Consider the following 13,975-nt stretch of genomic DNA (forward strand, 5'->3'; position numbering starts at 1 on the left):
GAGATTAACCTGAAAGCACTAGTGGGAACACAACGAATATGACTGCACATTTACGCCGACATCATCCTAGTGCAAAGACAAGTGGAAGCAGAAAAAAAACAAGCAAGCATGCTGCTAACTTTAGCCGAGTCATTTAGACAGCTGTTTAATATGCTGCTGAGAATATAGCCCAGAGGAAGCGGATAGTATAGCTTTTATTTTGGAAAGAGACATTTCTCTGTAATAAACTCTCTTTTCCAAAGATGAGTGATTCCTCAATCAGATACAGGGCTCGCAATATCGCTAGCCCAACGTCCTGGGGCTAGCGATTTTTTCAGTCGGGGTACCAAAATCTATCTCTGCCCTGCCCGTCGGGCTATTGTAGGAAGGAAAAATATATGTCAATGCTTTTGCATTCTTTCGGAAATGTAGCTGGGTTATTATGTCATTGGCATCGGTGAGCCACTGTCAATATGTGACATATTAAAATCGCGTTTGAATTTGCGCTTGTTTTTTTGCTTTCACTTTGCAATCGCGCGAACTGTGTATAGAGAGCGACAGCACTGATCTGTGAGTGATGATAATTTGCGCACCAATTCCTCTGACATCGTCTTATTAATCGTTAGCTTACTATGCAAACATGACAAGTGAAATCTCCCGCAGCTTAAACATGTGAGAGGTTGATCGCGCAGAGAATCGCTGAGCTTATGTGAGTGCGTGTGTAAAAGCAGCAGGATATATATTTGACTACGATGACCTGGATGACTGAGAACCTTCACAGACAGATATATATATTTTAGTTCTGCTGAGCCAAATAAGACAGGTCAGGGTGAAGAAGTGACAGCCAAAGAAAAGCTTACCACAAAACGGAAAAGTTATGACAAATCAGACTATAAGGCAAAAAGAAAGTGCAGCTTTATGGTTTCATGGACAAAATAATTTCTGTGGCTGCAATATGACGAGCTAAATAACCAGGGCTGCACATAAGTGGTCCGCAGGTGCGCATTCGCTGTCAAAATAAAAAACACGCACAAGGGTTAGGGTTAAATTTAAAAACTGTACTTTTGAGTTAAAATATATATTTATAATTTTAATAAATGACAAATGAACATTTTTTTTGTATCGAAAAAATATCGAACCGTGACACCAAAGTATCGAACCGAACCGAACCGTGAATTTTGTGTATCGTTGCACCCCTAATATATATATATATATGCATATGTATGTTTATATATATATATATATGCATATGTATGTATATATATATATATATATATATATATATATATATATATATATATATATATATATATATATATATATATATATATACATAACAGCAGGGTGCAAGATGCTAGCAGGCAAGGCATACATGGAACGCCATAACCAAGTGGCCAGCATAGTGTACAGGAACATCTGTGCCGAGTATAACCTGGAAGTCCCGAGGTCAAAATGGGAGATGCCCCCAAGGGTGGTGGAGAATGACCGAGCTAAGATCCTGTGGGACTTCCAGATACAGACGGACAAAATGGTGGTGGCTAACCAACCGGACATAGTGGTGGTAGACAAACAGAAGAAGACGGCCGTAGTGATCGATGTAGCGGTTCCGAATGACAGCAATATCAGGAAGAAGGAACACGAGAAGCTGGAGAAATACCAAGGGCTCAGAGAAGAGCTCGAGAGGATGTGGAGGGTGAAGGTAATGGTGGTCCCCGTGGTAATCGGAGCACTAGGTGCGGTGACTCCCAAGCTAGGCGAGTGGCTCCAGCAGATCCCGGGAATAACATCGGAGATCTCTGTCCAGAAGAGCGCAGTCCTGGGAACAGCTAAGATACTGCACAGGACCCTCAAGCTCCCAGGCCTCTGGTAGAGGACCCGAGCTTGAAGGATAAACCGCCCGCAGGGGCGTGCTGGGTGTTTTTATATATATATACATATATATATACATATATATATATATATACATATATATATATATACATATATATATATATATATATATATATATATATATATATATATATATATATATATATATATTAGGGGTGCAACGATACACAAAATTCACGGTTCGGTTCGGTTCGATACTTTGGTGTCACGGTTCGATATTTTTTCGATACAAAAAAAATGTTCATGCCTTTTTAATTTTTCATTTATTAAAATTATAAATTTATATTTTAACTCAAAAGTACAGTTTTTAAATTTAACCCTAACCCTTGTGCGTGTTTTTTATTTTGACAGCGAATGCGCACCTGCGGACCACTTATGTGCAGCCCTGGTTATATAGCTCGTCATATTGCAGCCACAGAAATTATTTTGTCCATGAAACCATAAAGCTGCACTTTCTTTTTGCCTTATAGTCTGATTTGTCATAACTTTTCCGTTTTGTGGTAAGCTTTTCTTTGGCTGTCACTTCTTCACCCTGACCTGTCTTATTTGGCTCAGCAGAACTAAAATATATATATCCTGCTGCTTTTACACACGCACTCACATAAGCTCAGCGATTCTCTGCGCAATCAACCTCTCACATGTTTAAGCTTGCTGTGGGAGATTTCACTTGTCATGTTTGCATAGTAAGCTAACGATTAATAAGACGATGTCAGAGGAATTGGTGCGCAAATTATCATCACTCACAGATCAGTGCTGTCGCTCTCTATACACAGTTCGCACGATTGCAAAGTGAAAGCAAAAAAACAAGCGCAAATTCAAACGCGACTTCAATATGTCACATATTGACAGTGGCTCACAGATGCCAATGACATAATTACCCAGCTACATTTCTGAAAGAATGCAAAAGCATTGACATATATTTTTCCTTCCTACAATAGCCCGACGGGCAGGGCAGAGATAGATTTTGGTAGCCCGACTGAAAAAAATCGCTAGCCCCAGGACGTTGGGCTAGCGATATTGCGAGCCCTGTATCTGATTGAGGAATCACTCATCTTTGGAAAAGAGAGTTTATTACAGAGAAATGGCTCTTTCCAAAATAAAAGCTATACTATCCGCTTCCTCTGGGCTATATTCTCAGCAGCATATTAAACAGCTGTCTAAATGACTCGGCTAAAGTTAGCAGCATGCTTGCTTGTTTTTTTTCTGCTTCCACTTGTCTTTGCACTAGGATGATGTCGGCGTAAATGTGCAGTCATATTCGTTGTGTTCCCACTAGTGCTTTCAGGTTAATCTCGTTGAAATGACCTTAACGCCACAACACGGCAAATCTCCGTTAACGAGCTACCGCCGATCGCCCCGTGTGTGGGTCTAGACAGCCAACACGTTAACGAGCTAACTGCGCTAACACACTAGCTCCCACCCATGTAATTGAGCATTGCATGGCACATCCAACATACTGTTTTACTTTAGTCCATGACTCGCTTACCTTCAGGGTCATACGTCACATGAAAACCAAAATAATTCCAAACGCCAGATCTGAATGAGGGTGGGGGAGGTCCATGTGTCTTGCTAGCTTGCCCTGCGCTCTTCCTTCTGACTATGCTGTCTGTGTTGAGCGCTCAGTGGATCTGCGCTCGACAGTGCAGCCTAGGCGGAGTAGTTGAACGCAGATTCACTGAGCGCTCAACACAGACAGCATCGTCGGAAGGAAAGTTGATAAAATAAATTACAAATGTTGTATTGTTCGATACATATGCGTACCGAACCGAAAGCACTGTATCGAACGGTTCAATATCGATACGAATATCGTTGCACCCCTAATATATATATATATATATATATATATATATATATATATATATATATATATATATATATACACATACACACACACACACACACACACATACATATATATATATATATATATATATATATATATATATATCTCAATCATATTGGAAAACCTCTTTCGTATTGTCTATCCCAATGAAACATTTCTCTTTCAGACCAGATCTGGCTACCTTGTGGTTCCTAGAGTTTCCAAATGTTGAATGGAAGACAAAACATTTAGGTTTATAACTTTAGGTTTAAAACTTTGCATTTCAAAGAATAAAACTTGTGCTTAGGACTGACTCAGGATGAATGACCCTTAACTATCTGTGTTTCCATTAGGGAGACCAGGGTCTAAAGAAAACTCCAGAGAGAATCTTATCCTAGGGTGCTCATCTTTTCTCTCTCTGCTTTCTTCCAAACCCAACTGGTCAATTCAACCTGAGGCTGGTTCTACTTCCGGGTTCTTCCTGCTAAAAGGAAGTTTTAACTCTGACCGTCACTGGATGCTTGGTCGATGATTTTCTTGTTAATATGTAGTTTAAACTATGCTGTGCCTGATCTCGGTTGAACAACGGCACTAAGCTGGGCAAATGAGAGTAAGGATAGGATCGCAGGAAAGCAAAGATCAGAGTGGAAAGTTCTGTGGTTAATTTTATTCTGTCTGAAAAACTGAACTCTTACAAATACATTTGCAATAAGGACAAACACTAAAAATGAAGCTGCATGCCTTTCAGTTGCAAACTTGTCACTGTGCCTCTTGAGTAAACCCTCTTCTTGAGCCCCCAGAAGAAGGTTTTGCACTGGTTCAAACAAATGATGACTCTGGACCCAGGAGTAAAAAAGAATAATTTTAAAAGACTAGTTTTTGTTTGTCAACTGACTCCATATAAAGTGCAGAGAACCAGTACCAATCATCCTCAGTAGTTTCTAAGGTACCAGGCATGTAGGTTACTCTGATCTACTCTTTTAAGTAGATGGACTTAATGAGATGTGGAGGCCATCTGCAACAGTAAACCTTGTTCTTCAAGTTGCTGAAAAGACACGATTATGCCACTTCACATTTGGTGGATGATCAACCTCCATGGCCTAAAGGTTTGCACAGTATTGTAAAAGACTTGACAGACCTAGTAGGCCTGGCACAGGTGTACTTTATTTGATCTTCCTCACTCTTGTCTTTTGAACTTTATAATTACTAAATGACATGACACAAAAATGAACAGATTGTTGAACCCTACACTTTCACTCAGCATCATTAACAGGACACTGTCAGACATATGTAGTACTAAAGAGCCAGACTAGATTCAAGAGTGATGGTCTCAGCTCAAAAAGATATAATCATGCCCGAGGATATCTGTCTCAAGCTGTCCAGATAATGGTTGCCTGTCACATTATTCTCCAACATGGTATTGATATTATTGTTTAGTACAGCATTTATGTAGTCTCCCTTCTAAAATGAAAAACAGCCCTCCCTCATGCTGAAGGAAGTGGATTTTATTAAAGCTAACTATATGGTAAAAGGCTATTGAAACTGAAGACAAAGATGCCTTATTTCTGAAGCACTGAAACCAGTTAGTTTGAAATCTATTAAAGAACGCAATCTCTACTGTACTAATCCGCTAAAATATGTCAATTTAGAGTCTGTAGTGCAAAATGAAAAGCATCTCATTAAATTTCAATGTGTAAATTAGTATAATAATGTAACCATGATAATAATGACGGTATAATGAGGAGATCTGACAAAATTTTTAAAACAAGAGCAGCTTCTGTTATAAATGGCAGCTCTGCCTGCAGCTAATCTACTGGTTAGAAATAGATTACATAACTGTACATTTGCTGCACATCAATATTCCATATTCTGTTTTCCTTTTTTTTTTTTTGTTATTTGAGTGCATTAACACACACTTTTAAAGGATTATTATGATAATTATAAAGTATATTTTAACCTGCGGCAGGTCAGTTTTCTGCTTGAGCACTCACATCAAAATTTCCATCTTCATCTGTCCATGTGAACATTTTAATGGATTGTTGATGGACGTGTTGTTGAACAAGCATACGTTTCTTTCTCTCACTCTAACACGACCTGATTTGGTTTTCAAACAAAAATTTGTTTCTTTAATTTGCTGTTTAGTTTGGCAGCAAAGCTACATTGGAAAAGAGTGTGGGCTGGGTTAAAATACAACAGTTCACAACAATAACCCTAGGCATTGAAAGATGAGTGACACTGGTCTCACTATGGCACAACCAGTGCATTAAAGCACCAACCCCAAAAGACACTCTCTGTAATGCCAGCAGTTTTGACAGAACTGCAGTATATGTCAGTCTGGGAATAAGAATGAGCTTGCACAGCCCAGCACAAGTCCTGGAGGCATAATGCTAACACTGATTGTATACATGAAAACCCCAGATGAGTTCTTCCTCCTCTTTGTGTGGGTTTTCACAAGATACATAACAGATCAGGGTTGTCCCTCGGATGGTTTCTATTGACAATTCCAAGGAAATTCCATTTAAACAAGATGACACATCTTTGAAAGGGAGAAAAAAAGAGGCTTTACAGGCAAGTGTGTTGTTGTCAGAGCTCAATTATTCTGGTCTAAAGAGATTTTGTCCACACAATATCCGCTATGGTCCGTTCCATATTTGTTATTGTTTGCTTCTATACTTGCACAAGCACACTGAGGTAACTTCAAGCTCAATTGTGGGAAACTGAATGATAGAACTGCTTAGATTGCTTAGAAAGCTGATAGTGTATGAGTTAATTATGCATCATAACCCTTCTCAGCTATGTGAAACATGTCAAGAAGATTTTCAGCCTGATTTGTGCTAAATTCACACAGACCATTATGGGCTTGTTCCCCCTCGCTTTAGTCAGTTTCCAGTATAACATTTGAGGGGTGAGGAAATGTAGTTCTACAAAAAGCCAAGATACTGCACATAGGCATTTAGCAAAGGACCCGAGCTTGAAGAAGACACCCTCACAACACAGTAGTGTGTGGATTACTTAAATGAATGCAATGTGCAAACACAGAAGTAATGTAAACACCATGCTCATCACATCTATGATTTAAATATTAGTATCTTTGCAGACACATTCATTACCTACCTTTAACTGTTTTTCCTAAAACAAACGCTATGGAATAACATGATAATGAGAAAAGATAAGACAAGCTGTAGTTTACTGCTAAAGTAACCCCATGAGATCTGATTGTTTGCCGAGTGATCTTTCCTGAACACGGGCAAAAACATGTTTTATATGATTTAAATCTGACTAAAAGGTCACATCGTTCACACAAAAGAATCACTTACACTGACAGTGTAATTTAACTTGGTATGACATCCACATAAATGCATACCATGCTTATTATAAACGTACTGATCTGAGGAACTGAACTGAAGAAATGCTATTGTGTGCTATTTTAACAGCTACCTGCCTACAGTCGGTAGCTAAAGATTTAAGCAACTATTTAAGGACAGCAGCTAATTAGCGCTAAATCTAGATCTGATCAATGAACTGAAGCTAATCTGTAAATGTACACCATAGACTTAGTTGCAGATAATGTCACAAAAAAGAAACTGCAAGAAATACAGTATTTGAAACTATACAGGCCTTTCACCATAAAATGCATTTAGACACTGAAATCTATACATAATTATAGTAAAAGCAAATATTTTGATTACATGTAGCCAAACTGGTCATGTATTTAATGTCTGTGAGGTATGTAGGTAACAGATAGATAGCTTTTATGTCCGTACTTGATGCATGCTCAATCATCCAGGTAAGTAAATCCCAAAAGGTTGATTCTGTTCATTTCTCCCACTGAAAACGCTACGTCCAGATGAACAGAATCAACCTTTTGGGATAGCTTTTAATGATTTCTAATGATGATTAACCTCTCATTAGCAATCATGATTCCTGGTAATTTCTCCTTTCCAGCATAAAGGATTTATTTGGCCGCACTCATTAGATAGACCAATGCTCAGAACTGCAGGGAAGTCAGTGAAGACCTAAGAAGGGAAATTTATACAAGGTAGGAAGGTCTCTTGGAGCCATTTTCAAACAATTGCAGATTTCAAGATCATCAGTTCCACTTGCATATACACAACTTTTAACTTAGACTTACACACAGTTCAAACAAATGTGTGTAAATGCAAGTCATTTAGATTTGTTACCTCTTTGCCAAAGTCAGTCATCCTCAAATGGAGGAAATTAGTTAGGTTGTTTACTGCAGGAACCACCAAGGCACAAGTGTGCCATGAACTGAAAACTCCTGGAACATCAGCATCGCTGCAAAGCGAGGTTTACATCACCATGGGTTTGGAGGGTGCCAACAAAGAAGAAGTAGAAACCCCTACTCCAAAACTGACACCTTCAACCTCAACTGACCTTCTCAGCTGCACACGTGTACAACCCAAGTGCTTTCTGGAGAAACGTTTTATGGTGAGACAATACAAAGATTGAGATTTGGCCAAAAGAGGAATGTTTGGAGGCTTTCAGAAATAAGAACACTGTGCCAACTGTAAAGCACGGTGGTGGTAGCATCATGCGCTGGGGATATTTTGCTTCGAGTGGTACTGGTACATTACAAAATGTGAATGGAATAATGAAGAATGAGGACTACCTCCAAATTGTTCAACTTTATCTCAAATCACACACGCAAAACCAAAACGCAGGCTAATATTAGGCTTCTAGAATAGCCTTCTCAAAGCCACAAACTTATTCCTATTTAAAATTTGTGGACACTGAAAAAAAGCTGGTTCCATGGTAGTAAACCAACCAACTGAAAGAAACTCTACCTAATCCAAGAGGATTGGTCAAATATCCAGCCAGAATTATGTCAGATGCTTTTTGATAGTTACCAAAAGTAACTAGTTTAAAATGCTAAAGGAAATTTAACCAAACCATTCATCTAATATTCATTTAACCAAAATGAATATTAGAGTCTTTATGTATCATTTTGTATCTTTTTTTTTTTTTTTTTTTTTTTTACACACAGTATAGTATATTCCATAAAATAATCTGGTGTCTACGTTCACGTGCAACTGGGCTCATACTTAATGCTCTTGTTTTTTTTCCTTCCTTTTTGTAAAATCAATTAGTTGTCATCTTTGCATTCAATTTGTTTATGTAGATTGTACAAAGATATATTATGCACCCTCTATCTGCACTAGGATTACAGTGATTTTTTACAGTGGCTCCATCATCTGTAAACAAGAACTCAGACACACACAATGCATGTGATGAGATAACCCACCGGCACACAAAAAATGACTATCAGCGCTGTATTGTATTCATGGTCTGCACTGATAATGTGATCCTAAATGATGCAGTCATTTGATTGAGCTGATGAAGTCTTTCAGAAAGGAAATAACCAAGACAGAGTGAGCTGTCTGCTAGCTTTACCCTTCATCAAAAAGAACATTTTGTGCCTGTTACAGACTAACACCTGAGCAAAAGTGAACCTTCCTCGACACAGAGGTGGTACTGAGCGTCGTCCTCCCCTATAATTTACCGCAGTGGGGAAGGTGGGGGAAAAAGTAGGGGGTGGACAATCCACAGAACTGGCAATAAATATCCCTGCTGGGGGAAACTCTTAGCCATGTTTTTTTTTCTGCTGTGCACGAAAAAAAAGGAAAGAAGAAAGTGGTAATACATCAGTTTCAGAAAGTGTGTCAGAAATACTGTACTGTCTCCACGTGAAACAGGAGATTTCATATTTAAGTAGTTACTTAAAATATGTACACTTAACGTGCCTCAAATTAAGTAAAATCAAGGTCCGTGTAAGTATTACACTACACAGAAAAATAAAACTGCCAAAGTGACAGTATATTAAGGATATTCAGGCTACAAAGTGATAACAACTAGCACCACTAAGACAACAAAGAAGACAACAAGAAAAGCGTCTAATGGTAATCAACCCAACTCTCGAGGGCTGCCAAATGAAATGTTTTAATCAATGTTAATTCGGTTAAGCACAAGCTTGAGTATAATATTTTCTCAGTAAGCCCAACTATGGATTTCCTCTAAAATGTCGAGAAGGCACATGACAGGAAAAAGTAAGACTAGTTCCTAGAGTCCATTTGAGATTGCTCTTTGAGAAACGTACATTTCCTCTTTTAGATGTTCAGTAAACCTTATCCTCGCCCTTTTCTCTTTAATGTAACATAACCTCTCCTAGATTAACTGTATTTGAAAGGCTTTTAAATTCACATTCCACCTGCCTGAATGTGCCCTTCATAAAGGTTACATAACACAACTGTGAAAACAACCTCTGCTATTTCAACTTCATGTTTTACTGCTGCCATACGTGTTTGTCGGAGCAGAGTTGGAGCACTTTAGTCCCATTAGTCTCATTGTTTGACCAAAAATAGTGGCCAATACAAGTTTCTTTCCTAAGTTTGAGGTGACCATAAAAAGTTTTCTCACGAAAAAGTTTATCCTCAGTTTTCTCTCTTTATACAATGTTTTCACTTTAATAAATGATCCTCTTTTTCCCTCTGCTTGCACTGGCCAAACCATTGCTTCATACGCTCAGGTGAATCCTCGCAGAGCAAACAAATCTATTCATAAGGTCTCGGTAAATAAGCCAAGAGGCATGTTTTCCATTATAATGATGCCTGCTAGGAGGATCTTTTATACTGACTTCTTACAGTTATTCCATGAATTACACAGCAATCATCAGCATGCATTACAGCATTACAAAATCCATTAATAAATATTCAAGACTGATGCATGGGTTCATATATATGAACCCATACACACACACACACGCACACGCACACACACACATATATAATATATAATCAACAACTAATCAGCTACAAAGGTGCTGCTGAAAAAGCCTGTCCCATTCTACGGGTACAAAGGCTAAATGTGTATCTTCTGTTAATTATAAAAAAAACCTCCTTGGTAATTAGAAAAGACAGTATTTTCCAGGAGGGAGTGTGGGGCTTAACATTCATTTTAAGAAAAAAACAAAATTAAAAAATTAATCATTTAGTTTGGTTGAGGATATGTAAAAGAAAAAACAACCACAAACAGCAAAACAAATAGACTGAGAACTAATTAATGTATGAGTGTATGATTGTAGTGAGGGATTCCAATAAAAAATGGTAAGGTAGACATAAAGCAAATAATATCTATGTAACACCTAGATAATGAAAAAAAAATGCTAGCAAACTAACAAACAAAAAAGTCCAATAACACAAAATGTATGTTGAACTTAAAGAAACATTGTTAAAATTACCAAATATCTAAATTAATAATGCATTTGAAAGCAGATTTTAATAAGCAATAGATAAGACTCATTGAAGTGAACATATTTATCTGAAAAAGTGTAAAATACTGATGGTCAGAGGTGAAAAAAAAATAAAGTTGGTTACCAGAACATCTCCTGTTTGAATGTGCAATACAGCTAAGAAAATCTGTCGAGGATGAGTAAATAAGAAATGATCCCCCCTAAATATGAGGTGTCCTTGAACTGGAAACCACCCCCAGCTGCTCCAGATGAGCTGCACAGAGGCCAAATGCAGGAAAGCATGGCTGGGTGAGGCAGGCAGCACTTCAGTGTGAAATCTATACATACGTGAAGAAGGTTGTATCTGAAAACAGCAAGGATGTTCAACAAACCTTTCCTGGAGAAAGAAAGGTTAACAACGACAACAAAAAAATGCCCAGAATGGTTCAGGAGGAGCAGCGTATGTTAATGCTTGCTAGGCTTTTGGTGGAGATAAAAGGGTGATCCAAACATTGTTTATTGGGAACTGCGTGCAACATAAATCATGTAGCAAGAAAATGGAGGCAATAACTCACCTCTAGCTTTGCTTTTTGTCCCAGCCACTGATAGCATGAGGGGGTAAAGGAAGGAGACAGGAAGTTAGATAGGTAGTGTGAAGGAATACAATTGATAGCATAATGATTATTTGCTCCATGGTGACAGGAAGTATAAGATTAAATGTTGTTAATATGGAAATGGGAGTAGGATACTCAGTACTCATTTATTACATAACTTGATGATGTGTCAAGTGTTATCACCAATACATTACCAAGAAACAGAAAAGACTTGACTATTACATCTTTATCAGTTTTAACTCTATTACAACCTTATTTGTACCATTAATCCTTCATTAAAACATGCATCTGTAGCTCCTGTCCCAAGTAATGTAGTTACTTAGAATTAAAGTCAAACGAAAGTCAGAACACTCCAATATAGTTATGGCAACTGTAACTGCCTATTTTTTCTGGCAATAGTGTTGCATATGACAAGATTAAATACTAAATACAGCTTTACAGCAGCATCTGTTAGGACAGTAAAACACCAAGGGTCTTTGGATCAAGTTAAAGCCAACTAATGTAATCATTTTATGCAAAGCAGTTATTTGATGTCATCACATGAGTACAAGAGGTGAGTATGTAATCCCCAAAAGTGCCTGTCTGAGTATTTCAGAAAGTGATGATCTTCTGGGATTTTTCCACACAAATATCACTAGGGTTTACAGAGAATTGTCCAATAAAGTGGAAATATCCATTAAGTGGCAATTCTCTGGGTGTAAATGCCTTGTTGATGCTGGAAGTCAGAGGAGGGTTGCTAGAATGCTTTGAGATGACGAGATGATGAGGTAACAATAATTCAAATGACAATTCATTACAACTAAGGTATGCAAGAAAAGCATCACCGAATGGAAACAAGTTGAACCTTGAAGCAGATGGGCTACAGCAGAAGACCACATTGGGTGCCACTCCCAAGCTTAACTTACTAAGGACAGGAAGCTGAGGCTACAATTCACACGGGCTCACAAAACCAGACAATAGTAGATTGGAAAAATGTTGCTGGGTTTAATGAGTCTTAATTTCGGCTGCGAGAGTCAGATGGTAGGATCAGAATTTGGCCAAAAGTATATGAAAACATGAAATCGTCAACAGTATAGGTTGGTGGTGGTTGGTGTCATGGATATTTCCTTGGGACATTTTGGGGCCTTTAGTACCAACTGAACAATGGTTTAACAGGCTACCTGAGTATTGTTGGCGACCATATCTTTCCCTTGATTACTGCTGCCAGCAAGATAATGCTGTATGTCACCCAGCTTTAATCATCGCAAACATCTCCCCTAGACATATACATACTGTACCTCCCACAGGTATGTCATCTGGACCAACTGCCTTTCGGTCTTCATCCTCTTCACAGCTGCTCTTACTTCCTCCTTACTAATTCTCTGGATTCTGTCCTCCTCGCTCTCCCATTTTCTGCATTCATTATTCTCAAAATACTGCTTACACGTACCCAGTATGCTCTTTACACACATCTCTATCTCTATTCTTAACCACCCTAACCCACAGCAGATTCTTTCCAGCTCAATCTCTCTACGTAACCAACTGATAAAATTCCTTTTTTCCTTCCTTAGTGTCCACCTCACCAAAAATCGGTTTTGAACTGGATATCCTGGCAACAACTGAAACTATTACGCTATTATAAGCTGAAGTCTGATTTCTCAGGGAATGTAACTAGAACCTGAAAAATCTGTGGAACCTGATGTTAAGGTGCAGTTTACACAGTCCAAAGTCTGCATTAGAAAGAACAGAAGGATAAACAAAAACGTTTAAGCATTTGTAATTTATTTTTTTTCTTATTTTTTTATTTATTTTGGCATTAGTGATTTATTTTTGTTTGAAAATTAATGTTTTACTTACAAATTTCTCCCAGATTTTCACAGACTAAAGATCATGCAATGCGCTGCTACTTGTGGACAGAGAAAATAACTCAAAAAAAGCACTTCTGAAATTGTCAAGAAAGCCTCACTTATACAATTTACCACTCTTCTCTGGTCCACAAATGTACTGTATGCTGACACATCTGGTCTATTATGGGAAATATCCAACAGACCACTATCCCTTTCCAGCTGCTGGTGCCAGTGGCATTGTTCACGCTATGCATGCCTCATTTGATTCTCTTGTTGTGAAGAATAATTTTTCACTTCTTATCATTTTTCTGCTACTCAAAGTTGCATTAGTATTCAACATGCTCATGAATGCTGCGTGTTTGTTTTCCCCATTGCTGATATTTGATATCAGCTGGCCATCGCTGGTAACAATAATAACACAGTTGCAGAGAAAGGTCTTAGAGAGGCATGACACTTCCCGTGTTCTTGCGTGTGCATGTGTGTTTTAAATAATGCTGCTGAAATTAAAAGAGTGTCCTGTAATCAGTCCTTTTTTCCCCTTTGCAACCAGCCTTCACAAGGCAAGTTCTGCACATTCGTATTTGTTCTCTCTTAATAG

General features: G+C 38.2%; 1 protein-coding gene across 1 annotated transcript in view; it reads right to left on the reverse strand.

Annotated features, from left to right (window-relative positions):
• Positions 1-13,975, reverse strand: part of cadm2b (cell adhesion molecule 2b) — a 168,376-nt gene that overhangs the window by 34,630 nt on the left and 119,771 nt on the right. Inside the window, exon 2 of the mRNA XM_085370717.1 lies at positions 11,513-11,539. Within this exon, the coding sequence (XP_085226843.1) occupies positions 11,513-11,539 (27 nt within the window). The remainder of the gene's footprint in view (positions 1-11,512; positions 11,540-13,975) is intronic.

This window comes from Diplotaxodon limnothrissa, linkage group LG14, assembly GCF_057381915.1.
Source record: "Diplotaxodon limnothrissa isolate DT_005_m linkage group LG14, D_limnothrissa_male_GT1.1, whole genome shotgun sequence".
Classification (NCBI taxonomy): Eukaryota; Metazoa; Chordata; class Actinopteri; order Cichliformes; family Cichlidae; genus Diplotaxodon; species Diplotaxodon limnothrissa.